Source organism: Mastigoproctus giganteus, chromosome 1, assembly GCF_048544385.1.
Source record: "Mastigoproctus giganteus isolate SK-2022 chromosome 1, ASM4854438v1, whole genome shotgun sequence".
NCBI lineage: Eukaryota > Metazoa > Arthropoda > Arachnida > Uropygi > Thelyphonidae > Mastigoproctus > Mastigoproctus giganteus.
This window is the reverse complement of record NC_143575.1, coordinates 252,517,209-252,538,138: the sequence shown is the minus strand read 5'-3', so window position 1 is coordinate 252,538,138 and position 20,930 is coordinate 252,517,209. Positions and strand designations below refer to the sequence as shown.

At 37.2% G+C, this 20,930-nt stretch overlaps 1 protein-coding gene across 1 annotated transcript in view; it reads right to left on the bottom strand.

Moving 5' to 3' along the window:
- Gpdh1 (Glycerol-3-phosphate dehydrogenase 1) overlaps window positions 1-20,930 on the bottom strand; it is a 77,585-nt gene that overhangs the window by 15,350 nt on the left and 41,305 nt on the right. The window contains exons 6-7 of the mRNA XM_090385617.1: window positions 12,051-12,163; window positions 1,122-1,352 (exon numbers count right to left, since the gene is read on the bottom strand). Of these exons, the coding sequence (XP_090241743.1) occupies window positions 1,122-1,352; window positions 12,051-12,163 (344 nt within the window). The remainder of the gene's footprint in view (window positions 1-1,121; window positions 1,353-12,050; window positions 12,164-20,930) is intronic.

Sequence of the window (20,930 nt, the reverse complement as noted above, 5' to 3'; positions counted from 1 at the left end):
AGCAAAGTTGAATTTTGTTCATCTTTCGCTCTCACTCTCCGCCGTCGCACCGTACATCGATAGCATATGAAAAACGACCTTGAAGATGTTGGAATTCGGAGCTAGGCGGCAGTGTTCCCAAACGAAAAAAATCAAGAACCGCATAACTCCGAGTTCGCATAAGTCGGGGTATTACTGTATATACAGTTTCACCTTTCAGGAAAGAATAAATCAGGCTATCATTTTTTTTGTATGCAAATCAACTGCGATTAAATATTATTGTTAATCAAACTATTCACAAGTGCAAAAACTCTGTCTGATAAGGTATGACCTAATGATTGTTATTTGGTTTTTTTAGGAGCATTAGCAACTAAGGCCATATTGCTCCGGTGCGGTGGTCATTCCCTGACCTTTCCGCATGCTCCGTATTTGGTGGTGACGGGCTCGAACCCCGGTCTAATCAAGAAGCGTGTGCTACGCACTGCTGCTTCTTCCCACCTGGCTACGGAGGCGCCTATGACCTAATGAACAATTTGTAGAGCAGTAAATGGAAAAAACATTAAATGAAAAATAAAACTTTCTCCAGCTATAAACATGAAATTTTTTTTCTCCAGTCTTAACAACTGATGCACTTGAAACAAAAAATATTCACATAAAAAAAAATTAATCCACATGCAAGCTACACATTTTCAAAAACATTTTTAAAAGCATATAATTAGGGAATAATCAGTGCAAGTTTAATAAATTGCATAAAACCTGCTGAAAATGTAATACTGAGCACAAATGATATTCTCCACACTAAACATGAGCAGGGTTGGCCAAAGGAGTTTTGAAGTCCACAACCTTGATTAAAATCTCAAAAAAGAAAAAAAAAAAAAAAAACCTTTCTGGAAAACCATATAAGATTCAAATATTGGTGATTTTCTTGCGAAACTGAAAAATTAGCAAGTATGTAATGTAACAATTTCTCTTCATTTTTCTTTTATAAAATAAAAGAAAAATAAAAAAGTCACTAAGTTCAAATATAATGAAATATTGCACAAACCAAAACTAGTTGTCGCATTTAATTGACAGCTTTTTTTCCCCCCTTCAATAAACTGATAAAGCATTCCAATTACTAACAGACAAATTTTACAACTTACCTTACCAGCTGTGACAAAGGCTTCAGAAACACGTCTGTTTCTTCCACCATAACATGTTGTGATTAAATCTGCAACACCACAACTTTCAAAGAAAGTATTTAGTTTGGAGCCTTCATAAAAGAGTTCTGCATATTTAATCATTTCCATCAGTCCAAGACGAATTACTGCTGCTTTTGTGTTATTTCCCAGCTTAAGACCATCTACAAATCCAGCTCCACAAGCTACTACATTCTAATAAGAGCAAAAGTATATTTTAATTATGTAAAATTGACAGTTCTAATAAAAATTCTATTCACATCACTTTATTTGCCAGTTACTTTGCATAAATAAATATTTCATACAGTATAGAATAGAACTGTTTATACATATAGTACACAGTTGCAATTATTTCATGTAGAGAAAGAAAAAAATTGCACTTTTGTCAAGAATTAAAAATCTAACAAAGTTTGAGTTTTCCTTGACAAAAACGATTGGAGAGAATATTGGACAATATATGCATATATTCATTGTACTGATTTGCATAAAAAAATCATAGAAGATATCTGAAAACTAATGGTGCTTTTTCTCCTCAGAAATAGCCTCCCTCTGCATCAGTCTATATTGTCAACATCACATGAGATTGTTGAAGCAACTCTGGAAGTCATTTTTGAGGACATTGTTCATTCTCTGTCACAGCTGCTTGAATATGTGGAATGTCCTCAGCAGCAACAGCCCTTTCATAACTCTTTTGAGCTGCATGTACAGAAGGAAGTCTGGTGGGTAGAAATCTGATAAATACAATGGATGAAGTAAAACAGAACATCTTTTGATCAAAAACCTGGATAGACATGTACTGTGCATGATCCTTGCCTCTTGCATGATAATGCAAGAGGTAAGAATCCAATTTCTGGATTTTTATCTTAGGGTGGTGATGATGAACATTTGTTGTTAGTAAACACTGTAGAACAGTTTTGTAAAAGTCTTGATTAACATTTATACCTGGAGGGACAAAATCTTTATGAACAATCCAGTTGCAAAAAAAAAAAAAAAAAACACCTTTCGAGCATAATTTTTTTTTGATAAGGAAACCAGTAGGGTTTCCCCTTCACTTGACTCTGTTGAAGAATCATTGGAAGCAGCAACTTTCAACCCGAGCCAATAGCGGAAATAATGAAAGTGTCGTCATTAAGGGAGATTGCAGAAAGACATCACAAATTGTAGATTGGGTTTTCTCTTTATCTGGTGTCAGACAAACAATTTTATTTTTTCAAAGGCTGTCAAAATTCAATAACTTGATATTTGCTATCATCTGAACTGTTTACTTGGTGATGATCTTGTGAAAATTCCTGGATCATGTCAATGTTTCATCCAGATGTGCAGCAGAACCTAGGATTATCTTCAATGCAGAAACAACTATACTACTCAACAACAAAGTTTCATCACCATAAGCTTCTGGCAATACATTATACTGGTTATGTGTCTCTAAGGCACTTTTGTCCAGTTTTCAAACAAAATTTCATGTTCACTTGCTTATCCATCTCTGTGCAACACCAATTCAGGTAGGCTCCGATTTACAATGCTTCAGTTGACAGTTTCACATTAACACCCTTTTTAAAATAATGAAAAAAAATTTAAATATATATATATATATACATATATATAAAGAAAATTTTAAAAAATGCAAGTGTAAACACAGCACAGGAAGTGGGTACCTAGATGGCGCTAGTGTCACTGTCAGTCGCTTTCTCCTTGTTGGCCAGTGTGCACATGTTGTGAGCTGCGCCTTAAATTTTCCTGTGTTCATTAGTGCCTTATTGTTTTAAATAAATTATGCAACCATGTCTTCTAAGAGTAGTGGTGAATCTGTGCCTGCACATGTTAAAAAAAGCATCAAATCTCTAACGACTGAAATGAAAATGGACATTATTCATCATATGGAATCTGGTGAGTGGTGTTCGGAGGTGTGCAAAACCTTAAATTCAGCACCTTCTACTGTTATGACCATTATGAATAACGCTGAGAAGATCAAGCAGCCACATACAGGAATTGTATTTCTAGAAAACTTATTCAAGGAGTGAGACAATGGAGAAGTTATCAGTGCTGTGGATGAACCAAAATAATATTTCTGTAACACAGGCAATGGCTATGGAGAAGGCTAGGAGCTTGTTCAATGAATTTAATGAGGAATTGGGAGAGACTGAATCATTTTTGGCTAGCAGGAGCTGGTTTCCCCGGTTCAAAAACCAGACTAGAATTCATAATGCAAAAATTACTGGTGAGGCAGCTAGTGCTGACACTGCAGGTGCTGAGGAATATTCTCCCATATTCCAAAAGTTAATGGATGAAGGGTGCTACACCCCAGACTTGGTCTTTAATGTTCATGAAACAGAGCTGTACTGGAAGAAGACGCCTGGTAGGACATACGTAGACTGTGAATAAAGGTCTGCCCCTGGTTATAAGGCTGGAAAAGATTGGCTTACATTACCTTCTGGGTGGGTAATGCATCAGGCACTTTAAGTTAAAGCAAATGTTGGTGTACCATTCAGAGAATCCACATGTTATGAAGGGAATTGTGAAGACTACCTCCTGTTTTCTAATGAGAAGGCATGGGTGACCCAGACCCTTTTTAGTGAATGGTACACTTCATAGTTTTGTCCAGAGGTGGCCCAATTTTGTGCAGCAAACAACTTTCCCAAAAACGTTGTTTAAGTCCTCGACAATGCTCCAGGACATCTAGCCAACCTCGAGGACACCCCCTAACAACGTTCTGAATGTAAAGGTCGTTTATTTCGTTTACTGGATCAGGGCATTATTGTGACCTTCAAGGCACACTATTTATGTATGACTTTCAAAGGGATTGTCGAGGCATTTAACCCAGTGAATGTGAGGGACTATTGGAGGTACTACAACATCCTTAAGGCCATAAGTAACATTGCTGCAGTGTGGAAAGTAGTGTTGAAATCACGCATGAATGTCTTACTTTCTTGAGTTTGAGCCAGTTTCAGCAGTGACTGAAGATGTCATTTGGATGGCTGAGGATGTTGGCTTTGACAAGATTGACAATGATGATGTCAGTGAGTTGCTGAAAGCCATGGTGAGCCTCTTTCAAAGGAGGACTTAGAGGAGCTGGCTGCACACTGGCTAAACAGGATTCTGAGGAGGAAGAGCAGGAGATTGTGCCAATTAGAACCCTCACCACAAAGACACTTCAATCAGCTTTGACACAAATACAAATGGGCTGTGAAACTCTGTGATAATAACCCAAACTGGAAACGCAGCTCTTCCATCCAAAGAGCTGTTACTAACATATTGAAGCCCTACTACAATATGTTAGAAGACAGAAAGAGAAAGACTCAGAGTCCAATGCTGCAGCTCTTTTCTAAGGAACCTGAAGAACCAGTCGACGCTCCACCAAGCCCATCCCATTAACGGTGCCCCATTAACTGATTAGTGATTTAACTAAACTGATAACTGATTTAACTAAATTCAAATAAAAACATGTTCAATGTGATCTCTGTGCATCCAAGGTCATTCACAGACATCACTACAGCCAGTTTCTTCAGAGGTGCCCTGTCGGCAGCTATGATTTCACCTTTTAGTTCAACAGCATATGGATTATTCCTATAAAATTGTCCCTCAAGAATTTTCATGGGAAATAATCACAGGGATTAAGATTTAATGAGTATAGTGGTCAAAAATCACCAAACAAAATGCAAATTGCTTTTTCTGTTTTTCTGCCAATGCCTTGTTGAACAATGTTTAAAGTAGATATTTCTTTTAGACCCAGATATGAAAACTGTTTTGCAGATTTCCTTGAACTATAAATTATCACTTCCTAAATATTTTCAGGCATCCCCATGGGCTTCATAGCACCAACAATGCACTTCTGTCTAGCACAAAACCAGAGTAATCAAATTTCTTCACTAATCTCAAAATTGCTGATCTTTCTGGACCTTTTCTGCAACTGCACTGTAACAAAGCTGTCTGCTTGATAAACCTTTTTACACAAAAAACACACTGCTCAGTACTTCACCTTAGAGTATTTTCCTACAAGGATGCAACAGCAAAAAAAAAAAAAAAAAACCTCTTGTATCTTACATGCTTAGTAACATCAAACTCGCCACTGCCAAGGCAATACATCGATCAGTACAGGCATTCAAAAATACTGCATCTATGATGACATCTTATGTAGGTTATTAGATTAAAATATACATAAATTAAAATTGTGTATAATAAAACAGAATGATTGTCCAAGAAGTCAAAGAACTGCGCAAATAAAATTTATTACTTAAGATTTCGAGCACTGGTGAATACTTTCTCAATAGTTATCACTTCTGACACCACACCAGGGAAAATACAGCAATGGAGAAATTTGAAACTGGTATTATTCCTATTAATATTATAAAACAATTTGTGATGACATCTTCTCCATTATTCATAGGGGTCAAATCACACAGGTGAGATTCTCTGATACTTAAACAGAGTATCTAGAGATATCCTATTTACCTTTGAGTCCAAGGTGGATACCAACAGGTACCCTACCTTTGAGTCCAACAGGTACCCTACCTGTTTTGGACATACTGATCAATGGACTTATTAGCTTCACAGATACACAGCAATATGTTCATAAACATGTATCAACATTGTATGGCTGACTGTATTTCTCTACCAAGCAAATGAGCAGTGTCTCATTGGATCAGTACCAGGGTTAGAATAAAAAGAAAAGATCCCACCACAGAAGAAAATAAGTGTTGCTGTTCAGATCTGTGAGTAAATATATCAATGGCCTCAACAAGCTTTGCAGAAATCTCTCTATCTTCCTGGTCCAGTTCAACCATGATTAGCAGCAAAAAACTTTCAACTGCAATTTCTCAACAGATTAGCAGCAATGTCACGCTAGGAAAAAAGGATTCCCCAAGAAAATAAGAGTATTTTTGTTTGGATCTGTGTTGAAGTGTACTGATCTTAGTGAGATTCCAGAGGCCCCAGATTTTTCTCAGCATCATCTTGGTTCAGTCCAACAATAAATAATAGCAAGCAATTTCAGACTACTCTTTGAAAGTGTTGGCAGATAACAGCAATAAAACCAAGGCCACTATTTGGTGGATTTAGTATTCATTAAGAATGATTTCTCATGCCAAATCCAAGAGGAACTATTATTGTTTTGATCTTCATATAAACACCTTACAGTTCTCCATTAGTTTTGTTTTCTCTACATATCACTGAGTTTTTGATATCAAAAGCTTGCCATCCATCTTTCTTGTAAAGATGATAAAATTTAATAAACAATATTTAACCACAAATGATAAACTCTGGTTAAATTTTAAGTTTCCAAACTAATAACAATACTGCCACATTGAACAATGATCACATAGTAAGAACCAACTGGCATCTGTAGAATGGCAGGATTAAACTGGAGGACACCATATGGCAGTGTTAGCATTGAAATTGTTAAAAGAGCATCCTTTTCAGTAGTACTGTTTGTGTATGGAAAATGAATATGCATGTTGCAATTTAACAAAAGGACAACTCACCTCTGACTCATAAGCACAACACAATAAGAACATTGGCAAGCAGAGAATGGTTGCACTATATGAATTCTAGGATTGGGAGAGGAAATTTAAAGGATTTCCACTGATTTGTTAAAGTCTGGTTATCCATACAATGCCATCAAACAGAATAAGGGACATACCCTTTTGCCTGAATATTTCAGATCAGATGACTGAGGAGTCACATGAATATCGAGTGTTATCGATACAGATCCCCAGCAGAAAACCTAACACTATGTAGGCTGAAGATGACTTGAATGGCATTTGAAAGATGGAATGGATGAGCATCAATGTCTGCTACACATACACAGTGTGCCAATTAAATAACAAGACTGACACTATTACAAAAAAAAAAAAAAAAAAAGAATAACAGTAATGGCAAAGTAAGGATATATATTTTTAAAGTAATCACCTCCACAATATGTACACACTGTTTACATCTTTTATACAAAAGTTTTGAAAACACTTCTGGAACTCCTCTTCTGGTACCACTTTCAGCTTGTCAGTCACTGCAGCCTGGATGTCCTCTATCATCCCATATCAAATGTTCCTTTCATGGCTGTTTTGATTTTGGGGAACAAAAAATAATCTGCGGAAGCCAAATCCGAAGAATATGGAGGGTGTTTGATAACTAGAATCGATTTTTTTGTCAAAAATTGCTTGATGTTGACAGCAGAATGTGAGGGTACACTATCACGCAACAACCAATTTTTGGAGTTGAATATTTTGCGTCTCACCCAACAAATTCAATCCCACAACCTCTTCAACACCTCTGCATAGAACTTTTTCACAACTGTTGTCCCTCGAGGTACAAATTCTCTATGGATAATGGCTTTGATATCGAAGAAGATGATCAACATGGTTTTCACTCGCGATTTTTCTAACTGCTCTTTTTTCTGACGGGGAGAGGAGGGTGAGCACCATTCTAAACTCTGACGTTTTGTCTTAGGATCATATTGAAATACCTAACTCTCATCACCGGTAATAATTCTACTCAAAAATGTTGGGTCATTGTCAACACATGCCATCAAATCAATGCAACACTTGACTCTTTTCTCATTGCTCAAAACTCAACGAATGCGGTACAAAATGGGAACAAATTTTTCTCTTACTCAGATCTTTTAGAATTTCTTGTACAGATTCCTTATTGCTACCAATCATCTCAGCAAGTAAGTTCGTTAAAATTGATCCGTCTTCAGTCACAATTTTTCTAACCTTCGTGCAATCTCCGGTGTTCAAACAGAGATTGGTCAGCCAAGGTTGTCACAGACATTCTCTCAGATATGCCAGACAAGCTGTACTTGCTACCTGTGAGTCTAAAACGCTGATGGAACTGATATTCGGGTGACACCCAAGTCAAGTGGACCCAATTTCGGCGAAGTCCGGACGGTCTGTGACAGCCAAATCCTCTGCTTGCACCTTCACGATGGTGGGACTGTTAGTAATCCTGGGTATAACCTCCATGCACAAGTACATTGTGGGTGACCATCCAGGTGTGAACCAACGTAAGCAGGGGTCGAGGTGTGGCGCCCACAGCAAATGGAGGAACGTCACCCCTTTATGTTACCAGGCAGTACTTGGTGGTAGATGACTCTCATCAACCGGTGCAATATCACCACTTTGCTTATTGGAAGCTTGAAGTGGTGGAACCCATGTTTAGTCTCTAGAGCTAAGTTCCAGTCAACCCTTCCCCATCTCTTCCATCATGCAGTATAATTGATGACTTTTGAGGTTATGATGAACATCGTGGCGAGATCCAATATTCCTTACATTGAGGTTACAGCTCTAAAACGGTGTTTGCAGGCCAGCCGCTAGTTAGTACACCGGACTGAACCTATTGGTAACTCTCTAGGAGGCTTCCGGATCAGTTGGTGTATAATCTTGCTACCTCTACTCTGCCAGATAGTGACTGGAGGGAGTCCGAGTAGTGTGTATGTGGGGAGCATTGTTGAGGCCACGTTATGTCAAGGATCTGGTTATATTCTTACCACGTGTACGCCATATCCAAAAATTTCATTTCTCCATACAGCATGTCCAACCCACTTTTTCTTACTATTGAATACACCATGAATTGTCAAACTAATAGAGCAAGCTTATCTGCGAAAAGATCTAAACCTCCCAAGCACTTCCTAATTCAATTCACAAATATACGTGGCCTCAATTCTAATTTCAACGATGTCCATTTCCACTTGCAGCCTGCCAAATCCCATGTGCTTTTTCTGACAGAATCTCAGTTATCGGCTGATTCAAATACTGCTGATCTTAGATGCCCAAATTATTCGCTGTATGATTCCTTTCGCCTCAAAGGTGGTACTTTTGCATATGTCCGTTCTGATATTCCCTGTCAGAGACTTGGCAATTTTGAATCTCCTCTCTTTGATCTTCTCTGGCTTAAAATCTCTCTACCTCACTGCGTCAAATTCATCTGTTGTCTCTACCATTCTCCCAATTCCACTAATCACTTGGAGCTCTTTGACTTCCTCTCTTTGCAACTTGACTTTCTCCAGTCCAACTTTCCTAACAGTGAGGTAATTTTAATGTTCACAATCCCAGCTGGCTTCCGTTTTCTAGTCACACTGACCCAGCTGGTCGAGATGCTGAGGCTTTTGCAATTACTAATGACGTAGCACAGATTGTTCATTTACCTACAAGAATACTGGACAATCCTAATCATACAGCCAATACACTTGATCTTTTTCTCACAAACAACCCGTCTAAGTACACAGTCGAAGTGAGAGGTCCTTTAGGCACTTCAGATCACAACTTGGTGATTGTCTCTTCTCCAATGGAACCTTTATCTCATGGCTATTCCCAACCTCGTGTTGTTTGGCATTACAAGAATGCAAAATGGGATGACCTGTGAGATTTCTTTTCTTCTTTTCCTTGGTTGGATTACTGTTTCAAAAGTTCTGATGTCAACGTTTGCTCAGATCGTGTCAGTGAAATTATTCTTGCAGGAATGGAATCCTTTATCCTACACTCCGCTTTAAAATCTCGTCCTTTATCTAAACCTTGGTTTTCCAATAACTTGTAACAATTTATTGGAAAACCAAGGAAAACCTCGCAACAATTGTAAAGCAGTTATTAATCAGTCCAAACTAGAGTTTGAAAACAGACTAAGAGTAGAAAACTTGCTTCTTGCCCTAATGGTAGCCAAGCATTCTGGTCTCTTGCCAAGGCTGCAACTTTTGCCCATCTCTACTACTACCTCTGTCCAAACCAGATGGTTCTGTTGTCACTTCAGCCAAGGATAAAGCTGACCTGCTAGCATCCCATTTTTCTTCCAACTCATGCATTAACGATCTTGGTAAAACACATCCCACCATTCCAAACACGCTCCATTCAATGCCTCCTGTGGTCTTCCGTCAAAAGGATGTCAGAAGGATTTTGACAAATCTTGATGCTAAGAAAGCTCCAGGTCCCAATGGTATTTCTCCACTTGTTCTCAAAACCTGTGCTCCTGAACTTACTCCTATACTTTGCCACCTTTTTTCACTTTCTTATTCCAAAGGTGTTTTTCCTTCTACTTGGAAATTTGCTCATATCCAGCCAGTTCCTAAAAAGGGTGACAAATCCCTCCCATCCAATTATCGTCCCATTGCAATTACTTCTACTCTTTCTAAAGTAATGGAGAAATCAATTAACTGCCAAATTTTAAACTGCCTAGAAACCTTCTGTCTGATCAACGATCGCCAGTATGGATTCCGTCAGTGTCGATCCACTTGTGATATTCTGGCTTATGTTACCCATTTATGGACTAATTCAATGGAAAGGTTCGGTGAAACACAAGTAGTTGCTCTTGACATCTCAAAGGCTTTCGATTGTGTTTGGCATAAAGGTCTTCTAAACAAGCTTCCATCTTATGGTTTCCCAACTGTTTTTAGTAATTGGTTATCCAGTTTTCTCTCTGATCGCTAACTGAGGGATGGTAGATGGCTCTCTGTCTTCTAACTTTTCCACTAATGCCGGTGTCCCCCAAGGTTCAGTTCTTTCCCTGACTCTTTTCCTCTTGTATATTAATGACCTTCTTCTATTGACTGGAAATCCTATCCATTGCGATGATAGCACATTGCATTCCACTTTCCATTTTGAGAAACCTTGTACTGCTCAATCAGCTTCAACTTCTTGAAAATCTGCTACTGATTCCTTAAATGCCGATCTTCAGGTAATTCTCCAGTGGAGCAAAGACAACTTAGTTGACTTCAACCCTTCTAAAACTCAGTCTTGTCTTATATCTCGCAAAAAGGATTCTTCTGCTCCTATGCTTATCTTTAGTGACACTCCGATTTCTAGGCAAAATGATATATCTCTTTTGGGGATTACCCTGACTTCTAATCTCTCTTGGCACAAGCACATTACAAATATTTACTTCTTCTGCATCTAAAAAACTTGGTTTTCTCTTTCGCTCTCGGCATTACTTTTCTTTCAAACAGCTGCTCACTCTGTATAAATTGCAAATCTGCCCTGCCATGGAATATTGTTCCCACATCTGGGGTAGTGCCCCCAAAACCTCTCTCAGGCTTCTTGATTCCATTCAGAAGAGGGCAGTTAGGTTAATTAATGATTCATCTCTAACAGAGTCTCTCCACTCGCTTTCTCATAGACGTACTGTTTCTGCTGCATGCCTCTTCTACAGATACTTCCATGGGCACTGTTCTTCTGAATTGGCTTCTATAATTCCCGCTCTCTCTTTCAAAACAGTCCGAACACGTGCCGACACCAGCCAACATCCATTTACTATCCAACTTCAAACCCACAGAACCAACTTTTCATTTTCCTCATTTATTCATTCAACTGCCGTTTTTCTTTCTTCCTTCATACGTATTTCCTGAAAATTACAATCTACAGAAGTTCAAGTCCGATGTCAACAAATATCTTCTTTCGTCTTCTCAACCTCCAACCCAAGCACGGTACAAAGTACTATAGGTTCTAATACCTCTCGTGTTTGGGGTTCACATAAAAAAAAAAAGGTGTCAGCTATTTATGCATACATGGATTTTCTCTCTATAGTACATTATGTTCAGTCATTGATCTTTCTCATGTAAATTGTGTGTGAGAGAGAGAGAGAGAGAGAGAGAGAGGCTCTCCACCCTGAAAGCATCTTGTATATATAACCCGTAATTTATTTTATTTTATCTTACATTTATCACTTTTAGCTGTATATATTTTCAGTTTTTAAGGAATATTTCTTTGTGCATTTTAATCGTAGTGTACTGTTTTATGTTTACTGTCTTTAATTATACATATTTTACCATCCGTGTAATAAGTTTGCCATTTTAATAAACTGTCAAATCAGTGGAAACAGTATATTATTAATATAAATATATATTGTAAAACAGAGTAACTGACAAAAGTAAAAAGAAAAAAATAGAAATTAATCAACAGATACGTAAAAACTCACTTTTAGGGCTCCACAGACTTCTATTGTCTTTATATCATCAATCACAGTGCAACGAAAAAATTCAGTCTGCACCAATTCTTTCAAAATTTTTCCAGTATCTTTATCTTTACATCCTGAATAAAATAAATGATTTCAGGAAAGAAGAATATATATCTATACATATATAATATTAACTTATTAAATGAAAAAATATATTATAAAGTTGTGATCGACTGAGAGATGGAACAGCTTCAAACAATTGAAGCATTAATATGAATTTAAATGACATTAATTGTATAGGATGCTAAGCTAAAAAATAGAAAGAATACTAAGAAAAAGTACAAGAGAAGTGAAAGTTAACAGAAGGTAAAAAATTAAAATATTACAATCATATGAAATAAAATGCTATAAACAATGCAGTAATAGAGCAACAAAACATATTAGTAATAAATGCAAAAAAAAAAAAAAAAAAAATATATATATAGATAGATATCAATAATAATGCAGATTTGACAGTACAAAAGTGGTGGTGGGGGTGAAAATATTATAATAAGGATTAGGGAAGAATGTAAGAAAAAATATACATCATTATCAGTATAATTAATTAAAGACAGACCAACACAGCCAACTCCATTGGGGGGGGGGGGCACAACAGTGGTAATCTACCCGGGACACAAACTAGCATTTCAAACCTCTATAGCAATGAAAGGTGGCTGAAAAAATATTTTAACTAGCAAATTGGCAAGTGACATGGTATGAATTAGAAAAATCAGGTATGTGGTGGGTAGGCCTAATACTGTATATGATTATTAATTTACTTATGATTAATTAATTGTGTATTGAAATAAAGGAAATAATTTGCTTATGATTAATTAATTATAAAATAATTTTAAATAATTTACTTATGATTAATTGTGTACTGAATAAAGGGATTTCGTACACATGGAAACCATATATATGTATGTATAACCTTATTTCCATGTACATACAATTCCTTTATTTCAATACACATAATTTACAAATCATAAATAATGATTTGTTAATTATGTGTATTGAAATAAAGCCATCTGATCTTAAGTGGCCAACGAGGAGTATAAATAGAAAATTAATTTATTGCTGTTACATTTATTTCCATAGTGGTGGAACTACTCTCAATGTCATTAATTTTTCTAATTAACCCTTTCCTACTAATAAACTAATTAAAACAATATTCATGAGGCAAAATACATTTTCTTAAAACTTAGTTTCATATTCAAACATTGCATCATCTAAATATTTACCTAATCCTTTTTAAATATACTGACTCCAAAAGTTTATAGCTGACAAATGCAAATTTCTTATATCCAGTTCTACAATTATCTTTTAATTTAAATCTACAGAAAAACTGTGCAGTTCAGCTTAGGAGACCCTGTTTTCCAGATAAGGGACAGCTGCTTTGACTAATCAGAGTTTGTCTTTCATCATTTGTTGCCAATTATAAAGTCATGCACCTGATCCAACTTTGCATAACAACTTCAAGTTATGTGCATCCACAATAAAGGCCTGAATGGGTTCTATTAATGAACATTACTGTGAGAAAATGTATAACTTATTAAACAAGTAAATGTTATCTGCTATTTAAGTTTCTTTTAATTCCATGTCTAAAATTGAAATGTGAAAATTGGCTTACTACCATTTTGACATTTGTGAGGTTATATTCTTGAATATAAATCTGTGAAAGGCAAGGCACTCCTTTTAATAGTATTCACCATATAGTGAAAGGAAGCCACAGGCTTTTGCTGCACTGGCAAAAAATGTAATCAGGAGCACTGTCGAAGCCATGTCGAGTAGCTGGGTATATTCTTGCCATATGTACGCCACATCCAAAAATTCCTTACTTCATACAACAAATCTTCCCCACCATTTCTTACTACTGAATACATCATGAGTAGTCAAACTAATACAACAAACTGATCTGCAAAGAGATCTAAACCTCTCAAACACTTCCTTGTTCATTTCACAAATATATGTGGTCTCAGTTCCAACTCAATAACGTCCATTTCCACTTAAAGTCTGCCAAACCTCATGTACTTTTTCTACCAGAATACAAATTATCGGTTGATACAACCACTACTCATCTTATTTGTACACTGTTCCTTTCAACTTCAAAGGTGCTACTTGTGTGCATATGTCTGCTCTGATATTACCTGTCAAAGACTTAGTAATTTGGAATCTCCTTTGGCTTAATCTCTCTACTCCATTCTGTCAAATTCATCTGTTGCCTCTAATGTTCTCCCAACTCCACTAATCAGCTGTAACTCTGACTTCCTCTCTTTGAAACGACCTTCCCCCGTCCAACTTTTCCAATGATGAGATCATTTTCTTTGGTGATTTTAATGTTCACAGGAACTGTGAACAGGAGCTAGAAAACAGAAGCCAGCTGGAGCAGCTGGCTTCTGTTTTTTAGTCACACGGACCAGCCGGTCAAGATGCTGAGGCTTTTGCAATTACTAATAACCTTGCACAGATTGTTCATTTACCTACCAGAATAGCAGACAATCCTAAATACACAGCCAACACTTCTAAGTACATGGCTGAGGTGAGTGGTCCTCTAGGCACCTCAGATCACAACTTGGTGATGGTCTCTCCTGCTAATGTTGCATATCTCTTGCCAAATGCTATAGGCTGCAACTTTTGCCACAGCTAAAGATAAAGCTGACCTGCTAGCATCCTACTTTCTTTCTTTCTTTTTTAAACTTGTAATTGATAATCTTGGTAAACCACCGCCCACCATTTCCAGTACATTCCCGTTCAATGCCTCATGTGGTCTTCTGTCAGGAGAATTTTGAACAGTCTTAATGCCAGGAAAGCACAGGGTCCTGATGGTATTTCTCCACTTGTTCTGAAAACTTGTGCTCTTAAGCTTATTCCTGTTCTGTGTCACCTTTTTACACTTCCTTATTCCACTGGTGTTTTTCTCTGCTGCTTGGTGTTTTCCTTCTGCTTACCAAGAGAAGGGAAAACACCAGTGGAATAAGGTTTGCATATATCCAGCTTGCTCCTAAAAAGGGTGAGAAATCCCTCCCATCCAATTATCATCCCATTGCACTTACTTCTACTCTTTCTAAAGTAATGGAGAAATCCATTAACTGTCAACTCTTAAAACCATCTAGAAGCCTTTCGCCTGATCAATGGTCACCAGTATGGATTCCATCAGTGTCAATCCACTGGTGATATACTGGCTTATGTTACTCATCTATCGACAAATTCAATGGAAGAGTTTGGTGAAACTCAAACAGTTGCTTGTGTCTGGTATAAATTTCTTCTGAACAAGCTTCCATCTTATGGTTTACCAACTGTTTTTTGTAACTAGGTATCTAGTTTTCTCTCTGACTACTCACTGTGGGTGAGGGTAGACAGCTGTTATCTAACTTCTCCATTAATGCAGGTGTTCCCCAAGGTTCAGTTCTTTCTCCCACTCTTTTCCTCTTCTATATTAATGACCTTCATTGACCAGAAATTCTATCCATAGTTTTGTTGATGATAGCACATTGAACTCAACCAGTTTGAAAAATCTTGCCCTGAACAAACAGCTTCAACTTCTTGAATATCCCTACCAATTCCCTAAATGAGGATCTCCAGGAAATTCTCCAGTGGGGCAAAGATAATTTAGTTGATTTCAATCCTTCTAAAACTCATCTTGCAAAAAGGACTCTTCTGCTCCTATTCTTATCTTCAATGACACTCAGCTTTCTATACAAGATCACACATCTCTACAAGGGATTACCTTGACTTCTAGGCTCTCCAGGTATAAGCACATCACAAATATTGCTTCCTCTGCATCTAAAAAACTAAGTTTTCCCTTTCACTATTGGAATTACTTTTCTTCCAAACAGCTGTTTACTGTGTACAAATCACAAATCTGCCCTTCCATGGAATATTGTTCTCACATCTGAGGCAGTGCCCCCAAAACCTCTCACAGGCTTCTAGATTCCATTCAAAAGAGGGCAGTTATGTTAATTAATGACCTATCTCTAACAAAGTCTCTCCACTCACTGTCTCAAACACATTCTGTTTCTGCTGCATGCTTTTTCTATAGAAACTTCCATGGGCACTGTTCTTCTGAATTGGCTTTTATAATTCCTGCTCTCTTCTAAACCAGTCTGAACACATGCCGCAACTGAGCAGCATCCTTTTATTGTCCACCTTCAAACTCAGACTCAGTTTCCTTCTTCCTCATTTATTCCTTCAACTTCTGTTTTCTGGAAAAACCTCCATATGTATTTCCTGAAAATTAAAACCTACAGAAATTCAAATCTAATGTCAATAAGTATCTTCTTTCATCTTCTCAACCTTCAACCCATACATGGTACCAAATACTAGGTTCTAATACCACTCTTGATTGGGATTTTCATAAAAAAAAAAGGCCCTCACTTATGACAGTGACCTGCTTAGGGAGATAGCCTTAGCATTAAGTGGAAATACTTTTTTTTTTGGGATTCACTGTGAGAAAAATTCATCATTTAATGATTTACATTTTATACACCCACTTGCATTGCTAAAATATACCATATTTCCCCATGTATAAGACGCACCTTAATTTTGGGGGCCAAAATTTGAAAAAAAAATGTAATTCATCATAAAATTTATACAACTCCTCATCACTGTCAAAACTCCCATCCATTAGCTTGTCCTCAACTGTGTCTGATGACGAATCACTGTCTCCATACATTGCCTTGTCCTCAGTTCCATCTATGGCATATGAAATGCCACACTTCTTTAATGACTTGACAACGATCTCAATCTTGATATTATCCCAGGATCTTTTCACCCAGGTACAAACTTCTCTTATAGTTGGTTTCTTCACTCTTCCTGCTGGTGTCAAATTGTCCCCAGAAGACTTCATCCATTGGTTCCATTCGTCTCTCATGGCAGCTTTGAAGGGTTTGTTAATGCTGACATCAAGTGGTTGGAGCTGGGATGTCAAGCCTCCAGGTATGACGGCAAGTTTTGTTTTTCGCTCTGCAGCAATCTTCTTTGTGTTTTTTGTTATGTGTGCCTTGAACTGATCAAGCACCAATAGGGCAGGTTTGCGTAAGAGCCCACCTGGTCTCCTGCTCCAAACTTTCTCAAACCAGATCTTCATCCCATCCTGATCCATCCAACCCTTGTCGTGAACGTGGACAATCACTCCTCGAGGAATGTCTTCTTTTGGCATTTTGTGTTTGAAAATCAGCATAGGAGGCAGCTTGGTTCCGTAGGCACAACAAGCTAGAACAACTGTATAATGGCTCTTTTCATGTCCACTTGTCTTCACAGTTACCGTTTTCACCCCCTTCTTATCAACAGTTCTGTTACTTGGGACATCAAATTGAAGAGGGACTTCGTCCATATTTGCAATCTGTCCCAACTCAAACTGATGTGTCTTCCGACATTGAATGACAAAACGATGAAATTCAAGGACCTTCTGCTCATAGCTTTCAGACATCTTTTGGGCAAGTCTGTTCCGTGTACGCATGCTTAGTCCATTCTGTTTCATGAACCTGAAGCACCAATTGTGTCCTCCTTTGAAATCAGTAACTTCTTTTTCATCAGCAATTCTTCTTGCCTCATGCTGAAACATCTTTGTGGACACAGGAATTCCAATTGCCCTTTGGTCTTCAATCCATATCTTCAATTCCTTCTCTAAATCAGGCCATTTTGCTGACTTGCCTCTCGTGGCCTTCTTCTGACGTGGCGTTTTCAGTAAGGTTTCTTCCTGTAGCCAGTCTCAGATTGTTTTCGCAGTTGGAGGAGGATCAAACTTACGTTCAACAGCACGATTTCCATTCACTTTTGCAAACTGGATCACTTTTAACTTAAATTCAGTACTGTACGAAAATCTTTTCTGAGCCATTTCTGGGGAGAACGTGGCAAAACGTAACCTAATATACCGGTAACAAGTGCAAAACAATGAGCGCAAAGACAACAAGTGCGAAAAAGCGGGAAATGCAAGACAAAAAAAAACCTACAACCACTGTATAAGACGCACCCAGTTTTTAGACCCCAAATTTTTCGAAAAAGGGTGCGTCTTATACATGGGGAAATACGGTAACTGAAATTTTTTAATATATTAATTAATATTAAAGCACACTGAAAGTAAATTTATCAATGTCAGCTGTGTTATTTCTGTATTCTAACTGTTTCCACTTTTTTAAGGAAAAAAAATAAAAATATAAAGGAAATATATAATAGACATAAAGAGGATTTATAAAACTGAGACATGTTTGAACTGATTTTGAAAAAAGAAAAAAAGAGGTGGAACTACATGAAAATGGAATGTATGGTATATTATATATACAGGCTCTACTTACGTACAGCTCACAGATACATACAAAGCACAAAGCTGTTGCTATGTTTGCTTATAAGAATCAATTTTGAACGCCTTAGTGATATTTTTCTAAAGTAGATTTCTGGAGGCCACTACCATAAAACAAAAACAATTAGCAGTTTTGGTTTATTGGGCTTTTCTGTTAGTGCAATCTATTAAAAACGAATAGTAAACTTGACCTTGTTGCATTTGCAATGATACAATAGATGGAATTTTACGTTATTATGGTGAAATGTGCTTCCCCTTCTCTGAAATCTTCAATCATATAAAAAAGATAAATAAATTTTCAGAATCTTCCCTTTTCACCTATTTTTTTGAGCTTTGTAAAGTTGCTACTCCGTATCTCACTTTTGTGTATCATGTTAGTTGCAATCGGTGTGTTCAGTGCTCTTTGTTATTGATTGCTTATTTTTCTTACTGTTTTAAATTTCACAAAAAAAAAAAAAAAAAATCAGTGATTTTTATTTTGCTAACCTGTGGGAAATATTCTTCTGATTTTCATACATCATTTTGATTGGAGGAAATAAAGTGTAAATTTGTGCTCTAAATCTTTACTTTTATAGCCTCTGGATATTTCTCCTATTTTCGCTTATTAAAATAGCCATTTAATACAATTAAAATTCAGTTCACAAACATGATCACAATGACTGGCGCTTACTACATATTGTATAATGAACGGTATTTTATTTTGGAGAGTCCATCAAAGTGATTTGATCGTAGATTAAATTACGTATTGTATTTAGATTAAATTAATTTTGAATAAATTACTGTTTAATAATGTTACTACATTATTATTTATTGTATGTTTTTTCAGCCTTTAATCTGTTACAAATCGTAAAATGCTGTACATGAAGTTTGTTGGGGTTATAATCTCAGTGCAATGTACTCTACGTGTATTTTGTATCTACAAGAGCGAAGTTGGGCTTCCGTACAAAACGGACTTATGTACATGGAAAAAAAAAAAAAAAAAAAACGATTAAGTACGTAAATCGAGGAGCACCTGTATTATGTTGTAGAACTACACAAAATGGCACTATCGACTTCTGTGTCATCACTCGCAATTGCCAAACATTTCATTTTTGATGCTTGTATATCTTCGCAATAGCCTTGTAGGAAAAACCAGCTACCCATAATGTGTCAATAACAGTAGTATCTACAATCCCTTTCAAATTTCACTTAATCACGACTGTCCTTGGCTGCCTCACTCCATAGCACATTGCCGATCTATCATTTTCAAATTTATACAAGTAAAAATAGACCATCTAATAAAAGTTTCTTTTTTTTCAGAAATGCAAGCTGCTCATACTGATTGTTCACAGCAGCATAGTACAAGGTGTAGCTATTAAATGTGTTGCAATAAAATAAATAATGAAATATTTTGTACCTTCTTCTTGGACTAATGTTATTAGTGGGGTCCCAAGGGTTTGGTGTTAGGTCCACTGTTGTTTTGTATATTTATCAATGATACTGATGAAGGTATATCAGGCTTAATGTCGAAGTTTGCAGATGATACAAAGGTTGGCAGGGTTGTTAATGGCAGTAATGGCAGTGTGCTACTGCAACAGGATCTGGATAATTTGGGCAGATGGGCTAAGAAGTGGCAACTGAAGTTTAACCTTGACAAATGCAAAGTACTGCATATGGGTAGAAGTAACCCCAGAGAAACGTACCAACTGTGTGGTACTACACTTAAGGTGGTAGAAAATGAAAAAGACCTGGGAGTAATTGTGCAGGCAGATATGAAGTTTTCTGAGCAATGCAGACAGGCTGCCAGGGCAGGTCATGGGGTTTTGTCAATGATATATAGGAATTTTGCTAGCAGGGAAAAGGAGGTGATTATCCCTCTGTATAAGGCAATGGTCAGGCCACGCCTTGAGTACTGCGTACAGATCTGGAGGCCTCATTTTAGGAAGGATGTAGATTTACTTGAGCGTGTACAGAGAAGGGCAACAAGATTGGTGAGGGGAATGAAGGGATCCTCTTATCAAGAGAGGCTTAAGTTCTGCAAATTGCAGGCTGGAGACTAGGCACCTGCGCGGTGATCTGATTGAGGTGTATAAGGCCTTGAATAGGTTCAGCATGCTGAATTCTGATGGGATCCTTCCACTTGTTCAGATTACGAACCTAAGAGGGCATAAATTCAAATTAAGAAAGGACAGATGTAGAATAGATGTGCGGAAATTTGCCTTTAGCAAGCGAGTGGTTAATTGCTGGAACAAACTTCCATCTGTCGTTGTGGAAGTTGATAGGTTGAATAAATTTAAGGAGGAACTGGACAGGCATTTGGAGGGAATGGTGTGATTTTTTTTTTTTTTTTTTTTGGCTGATGCTGCATAAGCTCATACACTTGCTTTCTTGCATCACATGCCACTACTACTACTACTACCTTACACATTATCCGCTTCAAAATAATTGCCTTGGGCTTGCACAAGCTGTTCCATACATTTCTTCAAAGCACAGAAACATTTCTGGAAGTCATCTTTTATAAGCACTTTTAACATTTTGGTCAATTTTTTCTGATTGTTTCAATGGACTGAAAATGGCTTCCCTTA